Genomic DNA, 18,405 nt, shown 5'->3' with positions numbered 1-18,405 from the left:
ACGACACAGACAAAATCCGGCAGCAGCCCGTGACCCCACCATGGGCACTTCTGCCCAGGAGATAGTCCCAATGGGACACAAAGCAAACCCGCACGAAGACTGATGGAGGAAGCAGAACACCCTTCTCAGGGGTCCAGGGAGGGGCTGTGGGCACTGTCCCGGGAGAGGACCAGAGGGACATGCAGAGCCCTTCCTGGGCCTCAAAAGTGTCCTGGGAGAGGCCATCCTTCAGGTGCCAGAAGCCAGTCTCTCCTCCCTGCCCACCCCAGGATGATTCCTGCCCTGCCTGCCAGCTCCTTCCACAAAGGAATCTGGAGGTCAGAGCCCATCCAGTCCCTGACCCCCCCCCAGCTGCCCTGAGGAAGGGGGCCAAGGGGGCCAGCAGCCCACACCCATCGTGGCCTATCAAGTCACTGATTAGTTAACTGTTAAGAAACTTCTTAAGAGCAGTGAGCCGTTGTGGCCCTGGGATGGTACCCCTTGAGAGGACCTACTGGGGGTGGCCTGAGGCTGTGCACTGGGGGGGGATGTGGTCAGCCCTCTTAGGGTTCAGTGGACCCCTGGTCAGTCTGGGGGACCTCGGCTTGACCAGAGTAGGCAACGAGGGCAGCATACAGCAGAGGTGCTGACCCATCAAGTGCACACAGAGGAGTGGGCACTGCCAAGGTCCTGAGGTCTAGCCTCAGAGGCTGGGGTGTCTCCAGGCTGCACCTGAAGCTTGGGGAGGGAATAAGCAGCGGGTCAGGGAGGGGCTTTCATTGTCGACTTCACTGATGAGTAAACTGAGTCCCAGAAGCCTCAAGCCAGGTGGGCCAGAGGCACTTGGCTGGGCCAGCCCAGAGCCAGGGTCAGCTTCTCCCCTGTCCAGCTCCTGCAGGCCGCCAGCCCCCCCGGGCTTGCCTGAAAGTGAGAGAGGCGCTGTCCTCCATGTGAAGGTGGACACAGAAACCATAGTCACATTGGGTCTCCCCACCCTGCGGTGGCCCAGGACCCGGCACCCTCTGGCCAGCTCCCCATGGGCCTTCCTTAGAGCCCTAGGGCTGGCACCCCCTACCAGGACCCCCTAGCCCCTTCTCTCCATTCCCATGTCTGGCAAGCACCCAGTCTCCAAACTTATTTCGTCCTAGGGCAGTGGGGGTAAGTGAGCCCCTCTGGCAGGGAACACAGGTCGCTTAGCTACACGTGTGCCACAGGCGCTTAATAAATGCAGCGGTGAGCCCATAGATTCTGCGGTGCAGTCCCCTTGTTTTCAACCCCAGGCGAGCCGGCCGGGCTGTCCTTCGCCCTCAGGCTTTTTGTGCTGCTCACACCTCAGAGCTCAGCCTGCGCAGCTCCTTCTCGGCGAAGCCCCTGTGACAGGCTTCGCTCACTGAGACCGCCCCTCTGTATGCCCCCGCCTTCCCCGGCCTGAGCCCCCGGTTGGCAGCCGGGTGGTAACAGGGACCGTGCGCTGTGTAAATAGAGACTAACGCTCGGCCCCTCTGTGCGCCCGCCCCACGCGGAGCCGCCCTCCGCGCCAGGTCCAGGGGTGCGATCCCACGCCCTCCGAGACCGCCGGGCACCCCCGCCCCCTCTAATCCCCTCCGGGGGCAAGGGCCAGGCGGGCCGCCGCCCCGCCTCCGGACCGCCCCAGGGGAGGGGCGTGTCCCCGCGCCCGAGCAAGCCGAGGCGGGCGTGGCCGGGGCGGGGCGGGCGCAGGCCGGCCCCCACTGGCTGCGGCGGGCTGGGCCGCCGGGGCTCAGTGCGCGGCGGCGGCGGCGGCGGCGGCGGCGGCGGCGGCGGCGGCGGCGGCGGCGGCGGCGGCGGCGGCGGCGGCGGCGGCGGCGGCGGCGGCGCGGGCAGCTGGTGCCGAGCGGTCCTGCTCGGCCAGGCGCACGGACGCACCGCAGAGCCGACGGCTGGAGGGACCGGGCGCAGGCTCTGGACTGGCGGGCAGCGAGCGCGAGCAAGAGCTGCGCTCAGTGAGTCTGGCGCAGGCGGCCGCCAGGTCGGTGCGACGGGACCCGGCGGGCGCGAGGGTTCGAGGCAGGCGCGCGGCGGGTCCAGAGCGCGCGGCGAGCTCGGGTCCCGAGCGGTCTCTGCGGCAGGGCCGGCCGGGGCGCGTGCTTCCCGCTCTGGAAAGTTTGCCGCCGCCGCCGCCGCCGCCCTGGGAGGGCTCTGCAGCAGCCAGGGAGAGAAGGGGGAGGGAGGGACCGCGGCGGGGAGGCGGTGGCCGGCGCCAGGCGGCCCGGGAGCCCTGGGCGGCGGCGGCGGCGGCGGCGGGCGGGCCGGCCGGGGATCCGAGGAGCCCGGGCGCAGGAGCCGGGCCACTGTCGTCTCCGCTCCTGCACTCCCCGGCCCACTGGAGTAACAAGTTGCCCGCCTCCTCCAGCAGACTCTCTAGCGGCGCCTCCTCCCGCCGGTGCCAGAGCCGGGCCATGGGGGACAGCATGCCGGCGCGCGCCGCCTGAAGACGCCGTAACACCCGCCCCCGTGATGGGCGCCCCGGCTTGCGCCCTCGCGTTCTGTGTGGCCGTGGCAGTTGTGACCAGCGCTGCCTCCGGGTCCCCAGGCATGGAGCGACACGTCGTGCGGAGGGCGGCAGGTACAGAAGGACCCGACGGGTACAGGGGAGCGGCATGGGGCCCCGGCAGGCAGAGGCGTCGGGGCCCGGGTACCGGCGCCTAGGTGGGTGCGGGGCGCGGGCGATCTGAGTGGGCCCTAGGGCGCTCTCTGGACTGGCACCTCGGGGCCAGCGTTCGGGTTTCTGCCACCCTCCCTCGCCGGGGATCGAGGCCAGAGCTGGCGCGGTAGTTTGTGGGGCGCCTGGGGCCGCAGGGCTGCCACCCAAGTGGGAGGCTGAGGCGGGGACCTGGGCATCATGGTGGCGTCCGCACTCCTCGTCCCCCGCCGTTCCCCAGTGGGGCGCAGCCTGCCCCCATGCACTAGTGGGAGGACTGCCGGGTGCTGCGTTTCCACAGTTCCCATTGTTCTGCACCGATGGAAAGTTCCTGTTGTCGGTGTGGCTCTCCCAGGCCCCTTTCGGGCCCCAGTTCATGGCCGGTTCCGGCCAAAGCGGGAGGCTGAACGTTGGAGGGAGGGTGTGAGAGTACGTCAGCCCGCAGCCCTCAGAGGCCGGCATGACCAAGTGACACTTTCTAGTGCTTTCGTTACCCCTACCCAGCTCTTGTGTCCTGTGAGTGAAGTTGTCTACCCCCCAGGGGTGCGCGCCCAACGCCAGGAGGGTGCCCGGAGGTGAGAGGGCGATGTCCGAGGGATGTGGAGCCAGGGACCCCAGCTGGTGGTCAAGGTCCGGCGGGACGTCGAGGGTCTGCGAGGAGGGCCCGCGAGGAGGGCCCTTGGGGGCGAGGACAGGGGAGGAGCGAAAGCGTGTCTTGGCACCAGGCCCCGCCCCTCACGTGCGCCCGGCCCTGCCCTCGAGATGCAGAGCGCGTTGCCCCCCGGCAAGCCCGGCGGAGCGCTCCGGGCGCCGCCGCCCAGGACTCGCGCTGCCAGGCTCCGGACGGCCGGGCGGAGAGGAGAGGCCTGGTGGGCGGCCGTAAGGAGCCTGCCCCCTGGAGACAGCCAACTTCGGGGCGCTGGCGAGGACCGGTGCGGGCGAGGGAGCTATGCGCACCCCTGTCCCCAGCCCGGCGGCCGCGCAGAGGGAGGCCTTCGCCCGGTGAGCTCACGCCCCACCCGGGCGAGACCCGAACAGCCGCTTCTTTGTACCTCAGCGCGGCCACAGACCGCGCATTGATGGCGGCCGGGCCTCGCGGGGAGGTGTGAGTCGAGCGGCTGCGGGCGCGCCGTGCCAGGGAGGCGGTGGCCGCGGGCTGGACGGAGGCAGATGGCGGTCCGCCCCTCCCTGCGCTCCCCGCGCCCCTTCCTCTGGCGGCGGCGGCGGCCTCCGGGAACAATGTCATTTTTTTATGAATGAAAGTGGGCCCGGCGCTTGAATGTGCGTGTCATTCAGCGGCGTGACAGAGGCCGCCGAGAGGTCAGCGCGCGCTTTTAGCGCCTGCTAGGGCGGCCCCCGCTTCCAGGGGCGCCAAATAGGCGGCCGCGGGGGGAGCCCCAAATTAGCATTCGCATTCAGATAAAGATATTACTCCCTACGGCCGGGGAATGTCAACTAGCCCCGGGGGAGGGGGCCGTGGGCGGGGCTTCAGACCTCCTGGACCCCCTGCGGCACGCTGGGGGACGGGGTGTAGGGGGGGTAAGTGGCCCCCTCCATCCCGGGTCCGGGAACTGGCAGCGCCACCACCAGTTGCGGTCCAGAGGAGGACCCGCGGGAGGACCTCTAGGCACTAGTTTAGGGGGTCAGAGCCTTCTCCCTCGGCCACAGAGCCGCTGCCCCTGCCCCGGCAATAAAGCTAGTGAACAGGTAGTGAGTTGATAGGTCAATAAACGTAATCCGGTTCCTGAAGGATCCGGGCCACAGAGCCAGCAGTAAAAATACAGAGGCTTCGAGAAATTTACAAAGATCCCAGCCTGGCGCTTCCCTGGGGAACATAAATTAGGAAGCTGGAGCTGGCAGGGGCCAAGGACAGTGGGGAAGGTGTCCACTGCTGGACTGCCCTGGCCACCCCAGGCCCAACCAGGGCAGCCTCCATCTTCCTGTGCAGTGGGCTCTTGGTGAAGGCCTGAGCAAGGGCCCCTACCACGCAGGAAGGCTGATGGGGATCCAGCCAGCCAGCCAGGAGGGGTCCCTGGAGGGTGCAGGGCGCTTCCTCGGAAGGCGCTGCCTGCAGCCTCCCCCACCTGCTCCTTGTCAGGGCTGGACTTTGAGCCCCATGGGCCTCTAGGTGGTTCATTAACCCAGGTTGATCCTGAGGCTGGACTTCTGGCCTTTGAGCCTCTGCACTGAACCAAGGGGTGTCCCCGCCCTCAGGGCCTCAGGTCCCACTTGGGGGCCTGTCTGGGGCCTGGTGTGCCTCATTTTACAAGTGAACCTAGAGCAGAGCGAGGGGTCTCCTTGAGGTGGGACCAGAGTCTGCCCAGACATGGGTTTGGGGGAGGGGGTAGCCAGGCCTGAGTGATTTACAAGTGAATGAACAGCTGGGAGGCCAGGCGGCCCTCCGACCCAAGCCCTGCTGGGGCTCCAGGCTGCAGCTGCCCACTCTGGCTCTGGGCGCTTTCCTCCAGCCTCAGTTCCCTTTCCTGCTCGGGAGGGTTGGTAATGGAAAGGTTGGGAGGATTAGGCCAGATAATCCTGTAAACCCTCACCAGCGCACCCCGCCTCCTGGTCCCGCCCCTTTCTTTTCCTAACTTTGTCAAGAAACTTTCAGATTGTTTCCTGGTGGGGAAGCGGAAAGGCCAGGATTTCAGGGTCCTTTTGGGACGCCCTCTCGGCTACTTAGAGCACAACACCTGCAGCGAAGAGCTCCCTGCACTTCCCAGCCTAGAGGACTGTGCTCCTCCTGGCGGCTCCAGAGGTTTCTTTGAGTTTGTCTGAATTTGATGCTTGTTCTCTGAGGTCTCTCCCAAGGCTGCCCTAATGGGCCATGCCCAGCCCCTGTGCACCCCCCATGCTTTGAGACTGCCTCAACTGTAGTGACCCCAAACCTGGAGCAAGTTTCCCCCAGCAAGGGTCGCGACCCTCCGGAGAAGACAGGTTCTGGCTGAGGCCTGGTGGACATCAGTCCTGAGGCGTAGACCAGGCAGGGAGGCTCTCGGCCCCCTACCTCACGTACATACCCAGTGCCTTCCAGGCTGTGGTGGCCTCCCTGGCCCGCCGGTGGGGTCAACTGAGTCCTGCGGCAAGCTAGTGGCAGAGTCAGGAGGACTCTGTGCCTGGGAGATACGCCCTCAGGCTCAGCTTGGCCCCTGTAGGATGCAGTACCCCTCAGGACACCCCACACTGAGCTCAGACCCCGGAGGGGAAGTGCAGGTGGGAGCTGCTGCTGTGGGAACCACAGGGCCAGACATTCTGACTGTGCCCACCCCGACGTGGCACGCGAGCACCCACCGTGGCACACAGGCCTTTTCCTGACGTGTGTGGCCACAGTGCCTGTGGGTGTGGGCGGGCCCCCTTTTGTTGGAGAAAGTCTCCTTCCGGAGGCTGTTCTGGGGCTTGTACAGCATATACCCCGTTCCCTAGGTAGAGCACCCCCCATGTCCATCCCTTTTGGCCCCATCTGTCACTCACAGTGCCTCTGCCTGATGCCACCCCCCTTGACCGTTGTCTGGTCTCCCCCTGGGTTGCCTGTGGCTCAGGGTGGCCTGTTGGATTGGATCTGTTGGAAGTGGAAATGCTAGGCTTGTCTGCCCTGGTTTGGAGGCATCTGGCCTCTATGGCCACCTAGTGGGCAGGGTAGTCTGCAGGTCAGGGGTCGCCACCCACCACCACCAACAGCAGATGACTGCCAGGCATGGCTGACCTGGGGGCTGTTCTGGGTCCTCCCAGTCTCCTGCTGGACCAGGCTGAAGCAAATACTTTGTGCGGATGGCTTGACCTGCCATCACCACCCAGACCAAACCAGAACAAACCACTGTTGCCCTTGGTCCGGGGCCTGGGGCTGAGGCTGCCACAAGCAGCCTGTTCTCGGCCTTCTGGGGGGCCTCAGCTGGCTCCTGGCACTGGGTGGTCCCCACAGAACACTGGCCAGAACTAGGGGGCTGGAAGTCAGGCCAGGAACCCCCTGATGGGGCCCCAGGGATGCAGACTCCATGGACACTTCGGGGACCCTTCTGGTGGGTACTGGGCTTGTGGGGCCTCCTGAGGTGAACGGGCAGAACTGGACCTGTCTGAGGAGCCAGGGGCTGGTATGGCCAGAATGGGCAGCCGGGCCCTCGAATCTAGGCCACTCGTCAGCAGAATGACAAGTAACAGCGCAACCGACCCAGCTGGGTCTGCACAGTGGGACCACCCACCCCCGTTCCGGGCCCAAGGCCCAGGCTGCCTGCTGCGCTGAGCATTGTCCGGCCCTGGCAGGGAGACCTGCGGGTGATGGCCAGCCCCACCAGCGCTGTGCCCCTGGGTCTCAGGCCTCGTCGGCCCCTTGGGGTCTGGGCATGGTGGACATCTGCTTTTGGCCAGGACCCTCCACCCCAGCTTCTCAGCACCTGCAGGGCGAGATGGGCCAGGGCTCCTGGGCATGGCTCTGAGGGTTCTCCTCCACCTCACTCGCTGGCTGAGTCTGGACATCCTCCCCCAGCCTGTGTCCTCATCTGTAAAATGGGGGTCCTGGACCCCTCACCCACGGGTGTATTGAGACCCCACTGGCCAGACCTGGTACCCTATCTTCTTGTATTTTTGGGTTTTGTCTTAGTGTATGTTTTCTCTGATTTACTGCTGATGTGTGGTTTATGTACGAGGTGCTTCCTAAGTCGGGGTGCAGTCTGTCCCTTACCCCGGAGAGCCCCGACCCTGGGCTGGCTGTGCCTGCGTGCTGCTCTGGGAGGTTCGGCTGTGCTGCTGATGGCAGTGCTCCCTTCCACTGTTGGGTAGCGTCTGTTCTCAGGTCCCGAATTGCTTTTGAATCAAAGCTGGGGGCACCAGAGGGACCCCCCCGGGATAAACTGCCTTGTCCCCTACCCCATGTCGTCCCCACCTGTTTCAGCTGCGGCTGGCTGAACACACCTCCAGCTCTGGGACTGGGTGTGAGGCCAGAGTGGAGCCTGCATTTCTAAATGGTTGAAGAAATCAAAGGAAGGCTAATACTTCGTGACACTTAGAAATCTGAGTTTTCAGTGTCCATGCACAGTGTCTTATCTGATCGTGGCCCCACCCGTTCATTGCGTGTTTTCTGCGTGAGCGCCACGAGGGTAGGGTCGCCTTTGGGACCTGCTGGCACGACTGACAGTGTCCATCGCGCTCCCTCCCTGCCCCGGGGACCGTCTGCGGGACCACAGGCTCCTCCTCCTCTCAGGGCCACCTTAGCCCCTGCCCAGCCCTCCGGGCCCCAGCCGCCCTCCTGCTGCTGCCATGGTAGGGGAGCCCTGGTGCTTCCTGGGGTGTTGAGACCCCAGTGCTCCTGGTTTGGGGGCACCTGCCTCACAACCAATGTCTTGCCCACAGAGGTCCCAGGCCCTGAGCCCAGCCAACGGGAGCTGGTCTTTGGCAGTGGGGATACTGTGGAGCTGAGCTGTCACCTGCCCGCAGTGGGGCCCACCGAGCCCACCGTCTGGGTGAAGGATGGGGCAGGGTTGGTGCCTTCGGACCGCGTCCTGGTGGGGCCTCAGCGGCTGCAGGTGCTAAACGCCTCCCACGAGGACGCTGGGGCCTACAGCTGCCGGCGGCCACTCAGCCAGCACGTGCTGTGCCGCTTCAGCGTGCGTGTGACAGGTGAGCGCCCGCAGGCCCCACCCACTGAGCTCCCCCAGCTGCTCCTGGGCCCCAAGGGTAGAGGGGGCACCCCTGAGAGGCGCCCTCTGAGTGCGGACCACCTGAGAGTGCGGGGCCAGCTCCCACGTGCTCCCTCTTGCCTGCATTGCAGATGCTCCATCCTCGGGAGATGATGAAGATGGGGAGGACGAGGCTGAAGACACAGGTGAGACCAGGTTGCGGGCACACGGAACTACTGGGGTTGGGGACCTACCTCTCCTCCTGGGGCCCAGCCCTCCCCTCCCCAGGTGTGGGGCCCCTACTTATCAGGCAGGCGAGAGACCAAGGTCTGGAAACTTCCGAGTGTGAGGTCCCCTTAATATGGGGTGGGGATGGATGCCTAGCCCTCGGCTCTGGGCAGCAGGTGGGGAGTGGGACGGGGACACCAAGAAGTGGGTGAGGAGACCGCGCTCCAGGAGCAGTGAGGGGGCTGCAGGTGAGGTGGCCCATCCTACGTGGGTGTACACCAGGGCAGGGAGCCCAGGTGGCTGCTGTGGGGCCAGCAGACTGAGGGGTGTTAGGGGCAGTGGGAGGCGACTGAGGCAGTCCCAGGAGGACAGGAGCGTGGCCCTGGGCACTGGGGACACAAGGTTTGGGCGTATTTACCGTGAAGGTGCTTCCACCTGGAACAGCGGGCAGCAGGTGGGCTTTGCCCAGCAGTGAAGGGGCCGGTTAGGGAAGGTGGGGCATTTGGTTTTGGTTTTGGAGGAGCTGAGTCTGACATGGCAGGAGATGGGGAATGGGGGGCCCGCATGGATGGAGCTCAGGTCTAGCAGACTAGGAGGTAAGGAAGAACCAGCCAGTGGAAACCAGAGGGGGGGTTCCCCGGGAGAAGAGGGAACTTGGGCTCTGTCCTGGAGGTGGGGTGGGCTCTAGGACGGGCAGGAGCAGCTCCGGCCCCAGGAGCTGCTGAGTGTCCCCTCTTTTCCTTCTCCCCTTGGCTGCCAGGAAATTCAGAGTCAAACTCCCGTCCCGGTTGCCCCCACCACCCTCCTCCCTCAGCTCCTGTTTGCCTGCTCACCCTGGCCGTCTCAGGCGGGCATTCGGTGTTTCTTCCTCTTCCCCTGTGGGCTCAGGGACATCAAGGGTTGCTGGCAGGGGTGCCTTCCAGAAGGCACTTCCCCACTGCATTGAGTCCTGCGGTCTCCCATGCCCAGCCTGCTGGGGTCTCGGACACACACGCAGCCTGGAGCTCTGCCGGCGTCTCTTCCCTGCACCTGTCCACACTGCTTGCCACCTGGGCCCCTGCACCCTCTTTGCGACGGATGCATGGATGGCAGGAAGGCCACAGGGAGGGGCTGCTTCCCCTGCCCAGCTTCCCAGCTGAGCCCCAATGGAGGAGGAAAGCCACTTGGGCTGTGAGGCTGGGAGTAGGGACAGTCCTGGAGAGCAGGATGGCGGGGCAGGCCTCCTGGACTTCATGTCACAGTGTCCCCACCTGCTGCTCGTCAAACTCTGGAGCACTGCAGGGGGTTGTCCGGGGTCTTGCAGATTCCAGTGGGCTCCTGGCCAGTTTCAAGGCTCTGGCTTCTGTGGGTGGCAGGGCCTTGCCTTCTGATCAGCTCCCAAGGCCTGGCTCTGCTCATCCATCTGGCTGGGCTTCCTAACCCAGTGTGGCCTGGTCTGGGTCTGCCCTTTGGTGGGCCTGCCATGAAGGTGCTGCCCTGGGTGAGTGGGTGTGTCCTTGCGAGACACCTTTGTGTACCCGAGGCACCCTGGACTCTTGGCTGGAGGCTGTGCTTGAGGGAAGTGGACAGAGAGGTGAGGGGACGTGTGGCCTGGCTCTCGGAATGCTGGGAGATGGTGCTGAGGCTGCCGGTACCTCGTCCAGCCCAGACAGGGGTCCTTGAAGGCCAACATTCCCTACACAGGAGTGGAGGGTCAGGCGGGCCTCTCCTCCCCACCCCAGTTGTGGCCTTCACGTGCCCCTCTGCCAGCAGGGGCCCCTTACTGGACACGGCCTGAGCGGATGGACAAGAAGCTGCTGGCCGTGCCGGCTGCCAACACTGTTCGATTCCGCTGCCCAGCCGCCGGCAACCCCACTCCGTCCATCTCCTGGCTGAAGAACGGCAAGGAGTTCCGAGGCGAGCACCGCATTGGGGGCATCAAGGTGGGCCTGGCAGTGGGCTGGCGGGGGCCTCTGGGCACGGCCAGCGGGGCTTAGCCCGCCGGCCACTCACCCTCGCGGCCCCCTCCAGCTGCGGCACCAGCAGTGGAGCCTGGTCATGGAGAGCGTGGTGCCCTCGGACCGCGGCAACTACACGTGTGTGGTGGAGAACAAGTTCGGCAGCATCCGGCAGACGTACACACTGGACGTGCTGGGTGAGGCCCGGGCTGGTGGGGGTGGGCAGCGGGCCGGCACGGGCCGGGCAGCCTCTGAGCGCCCTCACCCCACAGAGCGCTCTCCACACCGGCCCATCCTGCAGGCGGGGCTGCCCGCCAACCAGACAGCGGTGCTGGGCAGTGATGTCGAGTTCCACTGCAAGGTGTACAGCGATGCGCAGCCCCACATCCAGTGGCTGAAGCACGTGGAGGTGAACGGCAGCAAAGTGGGGCCAGATGGCACGCCCTACGTCACTGTGCTTAAGGTGGGCGCCCACGGACTGGGCACGGGCGGGGGGGCCTGTTTCAGGGTTTCAGGGATAGCAGTTGGGGCATGGGCCTTGGATCTGTGGGGAGAAGAAGTGGGGGTCGGGTAGGGCCCTGTGCACACTGGGGTCCCAGCACAACAGGCCCTGCAGTGAGTTCTGTCTCCTATCTGCTCCAGGGCTGGTCTCAGCCTTGGAGGTGGGCCTGCAGATGGCCCTGGGGGAGGTGAAGCCCAAGGGCCCAGGGCAGGCAGGTGGCTCCCTCTGGGCCTCAGGCCGGGCAGCTGCCCCTCGAACTGGCCTGATGGGCATTGTCAGGGTGTGCAGAGCGGGGCTCTCACCCCCACCCACCTCCCTCCACCCCTGCCTCCCTCGGCCCTTGGGGCAGGACAGCCTCAGCTGTGCTCCCACGGCCCCAGGGGTGGGGGCCACCTGAGCTGGGGTGGTTACGACACTTGCAGCCCAAAAAGAAACATCTGTTTAAAGACAGGATGGTCCTGAAGGGCGGGAGCGGGAGTCCAGACCAGCCGTCAGGGGTGCGCTGTGGTCTCAGGCCAGGGGCATCAATGCTGGGACCCCAGCAGTGGGCAGGTCAAGTGCTCTGGGGAGGGCCTGTCTGAAGGCCACCTGCCAGGGGTACACTCTGGGCTGTTGGGTGGATGAGGAGAAGGCACATCCAGTGAAACCACAACCTCTGCTGTGAGGTGCCTCCTCGCCTCCTCCAGGCAGCCCTCCTGGTTGGCACAGCCTAGCCCGCTCATCTGCTACTTGGGGGTCTCCCACTTCTTGCCTCAGAGCCTCGGGGTCTAGACTGGGCCCCACTCCTGCGCAGCCACTCCCGTGCCTGGCAGGGCTCCCGCGGCCTGAGCTGGGTCTCTTGTCCCCGCAGTCGTGGATCAGTGAGAGTGCGGAGGCTGACGCACGCCTCCGCCTGGCCAATGTGTCCGCGCGCGATGGGGGCGAGTACCTCTGTCGAGCCTCCAATTTCGTAGGCGTGGCTGAGAAGGCCTTTTGGCTGCGTGTTCACGGGCCCCAAGCAGGTAACAACTCTGTCCCATGCCTGCCTGGCACGCCGAGCTCCAGCTCCGACGCCCTGGCCATGCGCCCACCTGCACGTTCGCCGCTCGCTCCCTGTCCCCCAGCTCACACTCTGCTCCCGATGAGGTCACCTCTGCACCTCTGGCCTCCACTGTGGCCGCTGCTCCAAGCCCCTGTGGCCTGTGCTGACCCTCCTGCACCCCTGCCAGCTCCCCTGCAGTCCTCCCCCCTGGGCTGTGCCTGTCTGGGCACCTGCCTTTTGCCTCTCACTCCTTCTCTCCCTCTCTCTCTCTCTCTCTCTCTCTCTCTCTCTCTCTCTCTCTCTCCCTCCCTCCCTCCCCTCGTCTCTGTCTTTCTCTCCCTCCTGTCTCTCCCTTTCTCTCTTTCTCTCTGGCCCTGCTCCTGATGCTTGCTCACTTCCTGACTGTCTGTCTGTCTGTCGGCCCACCCGCCCTTCTGCCCCCTTGCTGGTGTTCACACTAACCCTGCATGCTCTGCTGCTGGCTGCACGCCTGGCGCTCACTTGGGACAGAGGACTCGCCGGTGGAGGGACTGGCTTCGGGCTCAGTGTGGACGCACGAGGCAGAGGACCCTCGGCCGCCGTGGCCGTGGCCGTGGCCGTGGTGGCGGTGGCGGCGTTTTCCTTGCAGCCTGGCTGGATCGTCGTCGTGTGGACGCTGGCTGTGGTGCCCGTGGGAGGTGCTGGCGCTCTCCTATCGCGTTCTGTTCTCTCTTTGTAGACGGCGGGCGCTAACACCACCGACAAGGAGCTAGAGGTTCTGTCCTTGCACAATGTCACCTTTGAGGACGCGGGGGAGTACACGTGTCTGGCGGGCAATTCTATCGGGTTTTCCCATCACTCTGCGTGGCTGGTGGTGCTGCCAGGTACCGGCTCCTGCTGCTGCTCGCTCTGCACCTGTCCTCTTGGGTCTGCAGCTCAGGACATGCCAAAGCCACCGGGGACAGCCTGGGGACCATGGAGCCCTCAAGCCAGGCCCTGTGCCTGGCATGGGGACAAGTCCATGCGATCCTGTATTGGCCCAGAGGGGCTGCCCTCCAGAGCCCTGTCCTAGCTGGGTCCCCCGCCACTGGTGCGGTGGCTGTGGCATCTCCTGGGTGGCGGGTGTGGGTGCTGCTAGCTTGCTGGGCTCCTTCTTTCTTGGGTCTGCCCCTGGTGACCTAGGTATTTGTGGCTGCAGAGCCTCTATGAGTAGGGCCTTGAGGCCTTGGCACCCCCAGCAGCAGTCTGAGCCCCCTCCCCTGCCCCCACTGGGCTCTGGCCCGGGGCAGCCCATGGGGGCTCCTGAGAGGCTGGGCCAGGCCCCCAACGCCCGTGTCTTTGCAGCGGAGGAGGAGCTGGTGGAGGCTGGTGAGGCTGGCAGTGTGTACGCAGGCATCCTCAGCTACGGGGTGGGCTTCCTCCTCTTCATCCTGGTAGTGGCCACCGTGACGCTCTGCCGCCTGCGCAGCCCCCCCAAGAAGGGCCTGGGCTCGCCCGCCGTGCACAAGGTCTCTCGCTTCCCGCTCAAGCGACAGGTAACAGAAAGTAGATACCACGTTCCGAGCCTCCTGCCCCCAGCCTCGCGGAGCCCTCACAGCCCACTCTCCCGGGCTCCTGCGCTTAGGGCCCCTGTAGTGTCTGGGGCCTGCGGCTGGCCCAGGGACAGCATCTGTGCTGTGGGTAGGCCAGACCCTTCCTTGTCTTTGTGGTCACCACACGGAGCTGGGTTGCTCTGAGCACAAAAATGTATTAAAAAGTTTTTCTCTTAGTGCCACGTGGATGTCAGACACCCCTCCCAGGCCCAGCCTCCTCCTGCCATCCCTGGGGCTGCACCCTCACCCTCACCCTGGCTGTACGGCCCCGAGACACCAACTTGCCCTTGCTGACCCAAGCAGGTGTCCCTGGAGTCCAGCTCTTCCATGAGCTCCAACACGCCGCTGGTGCGGATCGCCCGGCTGTCCTCCGGGGAGGGCCCCGCGCTGGCCAACGTCTCTGAGCTCGAGCTGCCTGCCGACCCCAAGTGGGAGCTGTCCCGGGCCCGGTCAGTGGCGTGTGAGGGCCCTGGGTTCTCACCAGGTGGGGGCTGGGAGCACAGCACGGGGGGGTCCCAGGGTGGGGGCGGGGCCACCGCTGAGACCTGACTGGATGCAGATCTGGAGTCACGTGGGAATGAAGGCCATTGTGGCCACTCTTGGATGCGGGGCTGGGTTCTGGTTGAGGAGGCTGGGCGCCAGTAGTTGGGGAGGACCCACCCCTGAGAAAGTGCTCTCACAGGCCAAGAGGCCAGGGGCAGTGTCCTTTGTTGTCATGAGCTAGGTCACAGGGGCAAGTGTGGAGGGCTTCCTGGAGGTGGTGGCCTGGGACAGGGCCTTGAGTGCGTGGGAGTGCTCATTATAGCTCTGCTTCTGCCGCCAGGCTGACCCTGGGCAAGCCTCTCGGGGAGGGCTGCTTCGGCCAGGTAGTCATGGCGGAGGCCATTGGCATTGACAAAGACCGAGCTGCGAAACCCGTCACCGTGGCGGTGAAGATGCTGAAAGGTGAGGGAGGGAGGGGGCGAGGGGGCCTGGACCCGTGGGGCAGCGCTGTCTCATGTGCCTACCTTCCTCTCACAGATGACGCCACAGATAAGGACCTGTCGGACCTGGTGTCCGAGATGGAGATGATGAAGATGATTGGCAGACACAAGAACATCATCAACCTGCTGGGCGCCTGCACCCAGGGCGGTAGGTGTGGACCCCGGGGTGGGGGCGGGGGCCAGGGCGGTCCCGGGGCGGGGCTCCTCTGAGGTGCCTGTGCTCTCAGGGCCCCTGTACGTGCTGGTGGAGTACGCGGCCAAGGGCAACCTGAGGGAGTACCTGCGGGCGCGGCGGCCCCCGGGCACGGACTACCCCTTCGACACCTGCAGGCTGCCCGCGGAGCAGCTCACCTTCAAGGACCTGGTGTCCTGCGCCTACCAGGTGGCACGCGGCATGGAGTACCTGGCCTCGCAGAAGGTGAACAGGCTGGGCAGGCGGGTGCAGAGCAGGGGCCCAGGAGGGCCCAGCGGGGGGCAGAGGGAGCGGCTGGCCGATGGCCTCAGCCCCACCCCTGCCCTACCCCGCCCCCAGTGTATCCACAGGGACCTGGCGGCCCGCAATGTGCTGGTGACCGAGGACAACGTGATGAAGATCGCGGACTTTGGCCTGGCCCGCGACGTGCACAACCTCGACTACTACAAAAAAACCACCAATGTGAGCGCGGCTGGCGGAGGGAGGGTCAGGGCCCCAGCCCGGAGGGAACCTGGCAGCCAACATGCCCCCTTCCTCCCCCCAAGGGCCGGCTCCCCGTGAAGTGGATGGCGCCTGAGGCCTTGTTTGACCGAGTCTACACCCACCAGAGTGACGTGTATGTGGCCCCCAGGCCCTGGGCGGGGGTAGGGCTCAGGCCACTTCAGGGCAGGCAGGAGTCAGGAAAGCTGCGGGAGCAGAGCCCGGGCCCCACTGGGAGCCCCCGCAGCCCGCCCCTGCCTTCCAGCGGGGCCTGTTCCAGGGTAGGGCAGGCTGACGGTGCCACACCCCCACCCCTCACAGCTGGTCCTTTGGGGTCCTGCTCTGGGAGATCTTCACACTGGGGGGCTCGCCCTACCCTGGCATCCCCGTGGAGGAGCTCTTCAAGCTGCTGAAAGAAGGCCACCGCATGGACAAGCCAGCCAACTGCACACATGACCTGTGAGTGCCCCACCCCACCCCTCGGCGCCTGTCCTCGGGGTTCCCGCCGGCATCCCTGGGCCCCCATGGAGCCCAGCCCTAGGTACGGCAGAGGCCAAGGCCGGAAGGCCATTTCTGAGGAGAGGTGGGGTGGTGGGGCGGGCCCCTGGCAGATCCTACCTGAGCGCCCCCCCAGGTACATGATCATGAGAGAGTGCTGGCACGCCGCGCCCTCCCAGAGGCCCACCTTCAAGCAGCTGGTGGAGGACCTGGACCGCGTCCTCACAGTGACGTCCACTGACGTGAGTGCTAGCCCCGCTCCACCTACCAGGGACGGACGGCTTGGGTCAGGGGCTGCAGCACTGACCACAGCCCGCCACCCACCCATAGGAGTACCTGGACCTGTCGGTGCCCTTTGAGCAGTACTCGCCGGGTGGCCAGGACACGCCCAGCTCCAGCTCCTCGGGGGATGACTCCGTGTTTGCCCACGACCTGCTGCCCCCGGCCCCACCCGGCAGCGGGGCCTCGCGGACGTGAAGGGCTGTCGGCCTGCGGGCCGAGCCTCCATCAATGTGAGAATGGACCCCAGCCCACCGTGCTGCTGCTCGTGTGCTGAGACCGCTGGGTCCCACTGGCCCAGGCCTGAGACCTGGTCTAGGTGGACAGATGGGACAGACAGCTTCGTGTGTGTGCGCGTGTGTGTGCAGGGGTCCCCAGGGTTCCTTCTCTGCTGTACAGTGACCTGGCCACCTGTGCTGGCAGCACCAAGGGACCGAATTTGGAATGTAAGGGGCCCTGCCTGTGGAGCCCTTCAGGGTGGGGAGCTGGGCCCCTCCCCAGGCTCCCGGCCCGCCCCTCCCCCCACTGCCACCCCACAGGGAGCTTTGGGGCGGGCCAGGCTCCTGTGTCCAGAGTGGGCTGTGGCCCCTCCAAGTGCCCAAGCTGAGCCTGTAGGGAAGCCCCCACGTGGCACGCCTCCCACCTAAGGGGCACCTTGCGCCTGGGGTGTTAGCAGCCCCCCACTTCCAGGCCTCCCCACTTCCCACCCTGCTCCTCAGAAACTGAAATTACGGGTACCTGAAGGCGGGAGCCTTTAACTTCTATCTGAAAGGGTTATTCCAGACACAAGTGTACATTTCTATAAATAGATGCTGTGTATATGATCTACACCTACATATATATATATATATATATATATATATATATATATATATATATATATATATATATCTCTATGTGGAAGAAGGAAGGCTGGGACACCTGAGGTGCGCACAAGACCTGAGGGTGCAGGGGGCGGGGGTCCCTAGCTGGGGGAGGCTCTGGGGAACTCGCTGTTCCGACAAATGCAAAAACCGGCAAAGGCTGGAGGGGCTTTTCTGGCATCGCAGTTTTGTTTTAAAAATTGTACCTGGATCTGTATGTTTGTAAAGCTCTTTATCGACCCCAGAGCCCGTGTCCCTGTCCCTCCCATCACTCCTGGTGTGTAGCCAGCCACGTGGCAGAGGTTTCAGGTTTACCTTACTAACAGAGGGAAGGTTGATGCCTCGTTGAGGGTTTGCTGAGGGTGCGTGCAGCCCACGCCCCAAGGTGCGAGCCAGCCCCGCACTCCCCCAGGGGCCGCGAAGAGCTTGGGATGGTTCCGAGGATGCTTTGTTTCCTTTGGCCTTCTTTTGCAGGAGAGTTAGATTTCTATAGGATTTTTCTTTAGATTTTTTTGGGGGGACTTCAAAGCAAGCTGGTATTTTCATACAAGTTCCTCTAATTGCCACGTGTTCCAGGCGGGGAGGCAGTTTCCAGTGGGGGCCAGCCCTGCACGCAGGTTCAGAAGTTATTAGATGTTACAAGTTTATATATATCTATATATATAATTTATTGAGTTTTTACAAGATGTATTTGCTGTAGATTTAACACTTCTTACGCAATGCTTCTAGACTTTTATAGCCCAGACTGCTACTTTTCAAAGCTTGGGAGAGAAAGCCACAGATTCAGTCTTGTTACTCTGGGTGCCATTAATGGCCCTGCGTTTGGGCGCTGTTCTCTGCTTGTCAGCGGGCTCGGGCCAGGGTCTGTGTTCTCAGGGCCCCCAGCCTTGTGGGGGCCAAAGGTGTCAGCCCAAACCGGCAGAAGTGCTTTCCAAAAAATAAAGACATCTGGTTCAGATGTGTGCTTTGTCTCTTGTCTTGGGATCCCAGGCAGCTCCCGTGTCCTCACTGCCCACCTGGGGCGGGTTCCATCGTCTGTCCCCGGAGGAGGGAGGGGTCACTAGTTGTTTGGGGCAGGGTCTCCAGAGTGAACTGGCTGCCTGGGTCTCACTCTCTCCAAGGGTTTCCAGCCCAGGTCTGGCTCAGATAGGACAAGTCCTGGGCAGAGCCAGGGTGAGAGTGGTCCTCTGTGTCCAGCTGCACAGGGCCCCACGCTGGCAGGGCAGAACCTCGGGGTCCCTGGTGGTATTCATTGCCTTGGTCTGGGGTCCCCAAAGGCAGGGAATGCATGTGACGTGTCTGTGGAAGGGGCAGTGAGACACTGGGGGTGGGTGGTGCAAGGAAGAAAGGCTCTGGGCCTCCAACCTCCTGTTTGCCCCCGCCCCCCCCCCACCTTATGGAAGTTGAGGGCCCTGAGGCTCATGTCCAGGTATCTCCCATCACCCCACCCTGTGGCATCTGCCTACCCAGTCAGCTGGGGAGGGGGAGGGTTCTAAGTGGGGCCCCCCCCATGAAGCCCCTGTGTAAGCAAAGCCCTCAGCTGGCCCCCTGATTCAGCTGTCTGGCTCCTGGTTGGCTCTCC

The 18,405-nt window shown here is 64.5% G+C and overlaps 1 protein-coding gene across 8 annotated transcripts; it reads left to right on the top strand.

Annotated features, from left to right (window-relative positions):
- The first annotated feature begins 1,836 nt into the window (after positions 1-1,836).
- FGFR3 (fibroblast growth factor receptor 3) lies at positions 1,837-17,781 on the top strand. Of its 8 annotated transcripts, none has more exons than XM_031438913.2 (18): positions 1,837-1,987; positions 2,375-2,584; positions 8,003-8,269; positions 8,421-8,474; positions 10,249-10,418; positions 10,507-10,630; positions 10,706-10,896; positions 12,675-12,819; positions 13,280-13,470; positions 13,831-13,976; positions 14,351-14,472; positions 14,548-14,658; positions 14,738-14,928; positions 15,043-15,165; positions 15,249-15,319; positions 15,505-15,642; positions 15,818-15,923; positions 16,012-17,781. In XM_031438913.2, the coding sequence occupies exons 2-18, from the start codon at positions 2,476-2,478 to the stop codon at positions 16,156-16,158; spliced, it is 2,406 nt and encodes an 801-aa protein (XP_031294773.2). In that variant the 5' UTR covers positions 1,837-1,987; positions 2,375-2,475; the 3' UTR covers positions 16,159-17,781. The 8 variants fall into 8 exon arrangements, with proteins under 8 accessions (XP_031294773.2, XP_031294767.2, XP_031294762.2 ...); XM_031438907.2 differs by having other exon boundaries at positions 13,828-13,976; XM_031438902.2 differs by lacking the exon at positions 12,675-12,819 and adding an exon at positions 11,786-11,936.
- The last annotated feature ends 624 nt before the right edge of the window (positions 17,782-18,405 follow it).

The sequence above is a fragment of the Camelus dromedarius genome, chromosome 1, assembly GCF_036321535.1.
Source record: "Camelus dromedarius isolate mCamDro1 chromosome 1, mCamDro1.pat, whole genome shotgun sequence".
NCBI classification, from domain to species: domain Eukaryota; kingdom Metazoa; phylum Chordata; class Mammalia; order Artiodactyla; family Camelidae; genus Camelus; species Camelus dromedarius.
Note: the sequence above shows the minus strand (reverse complement) of the source record. Positions and strands in the feature narration are given on the sequence as shown.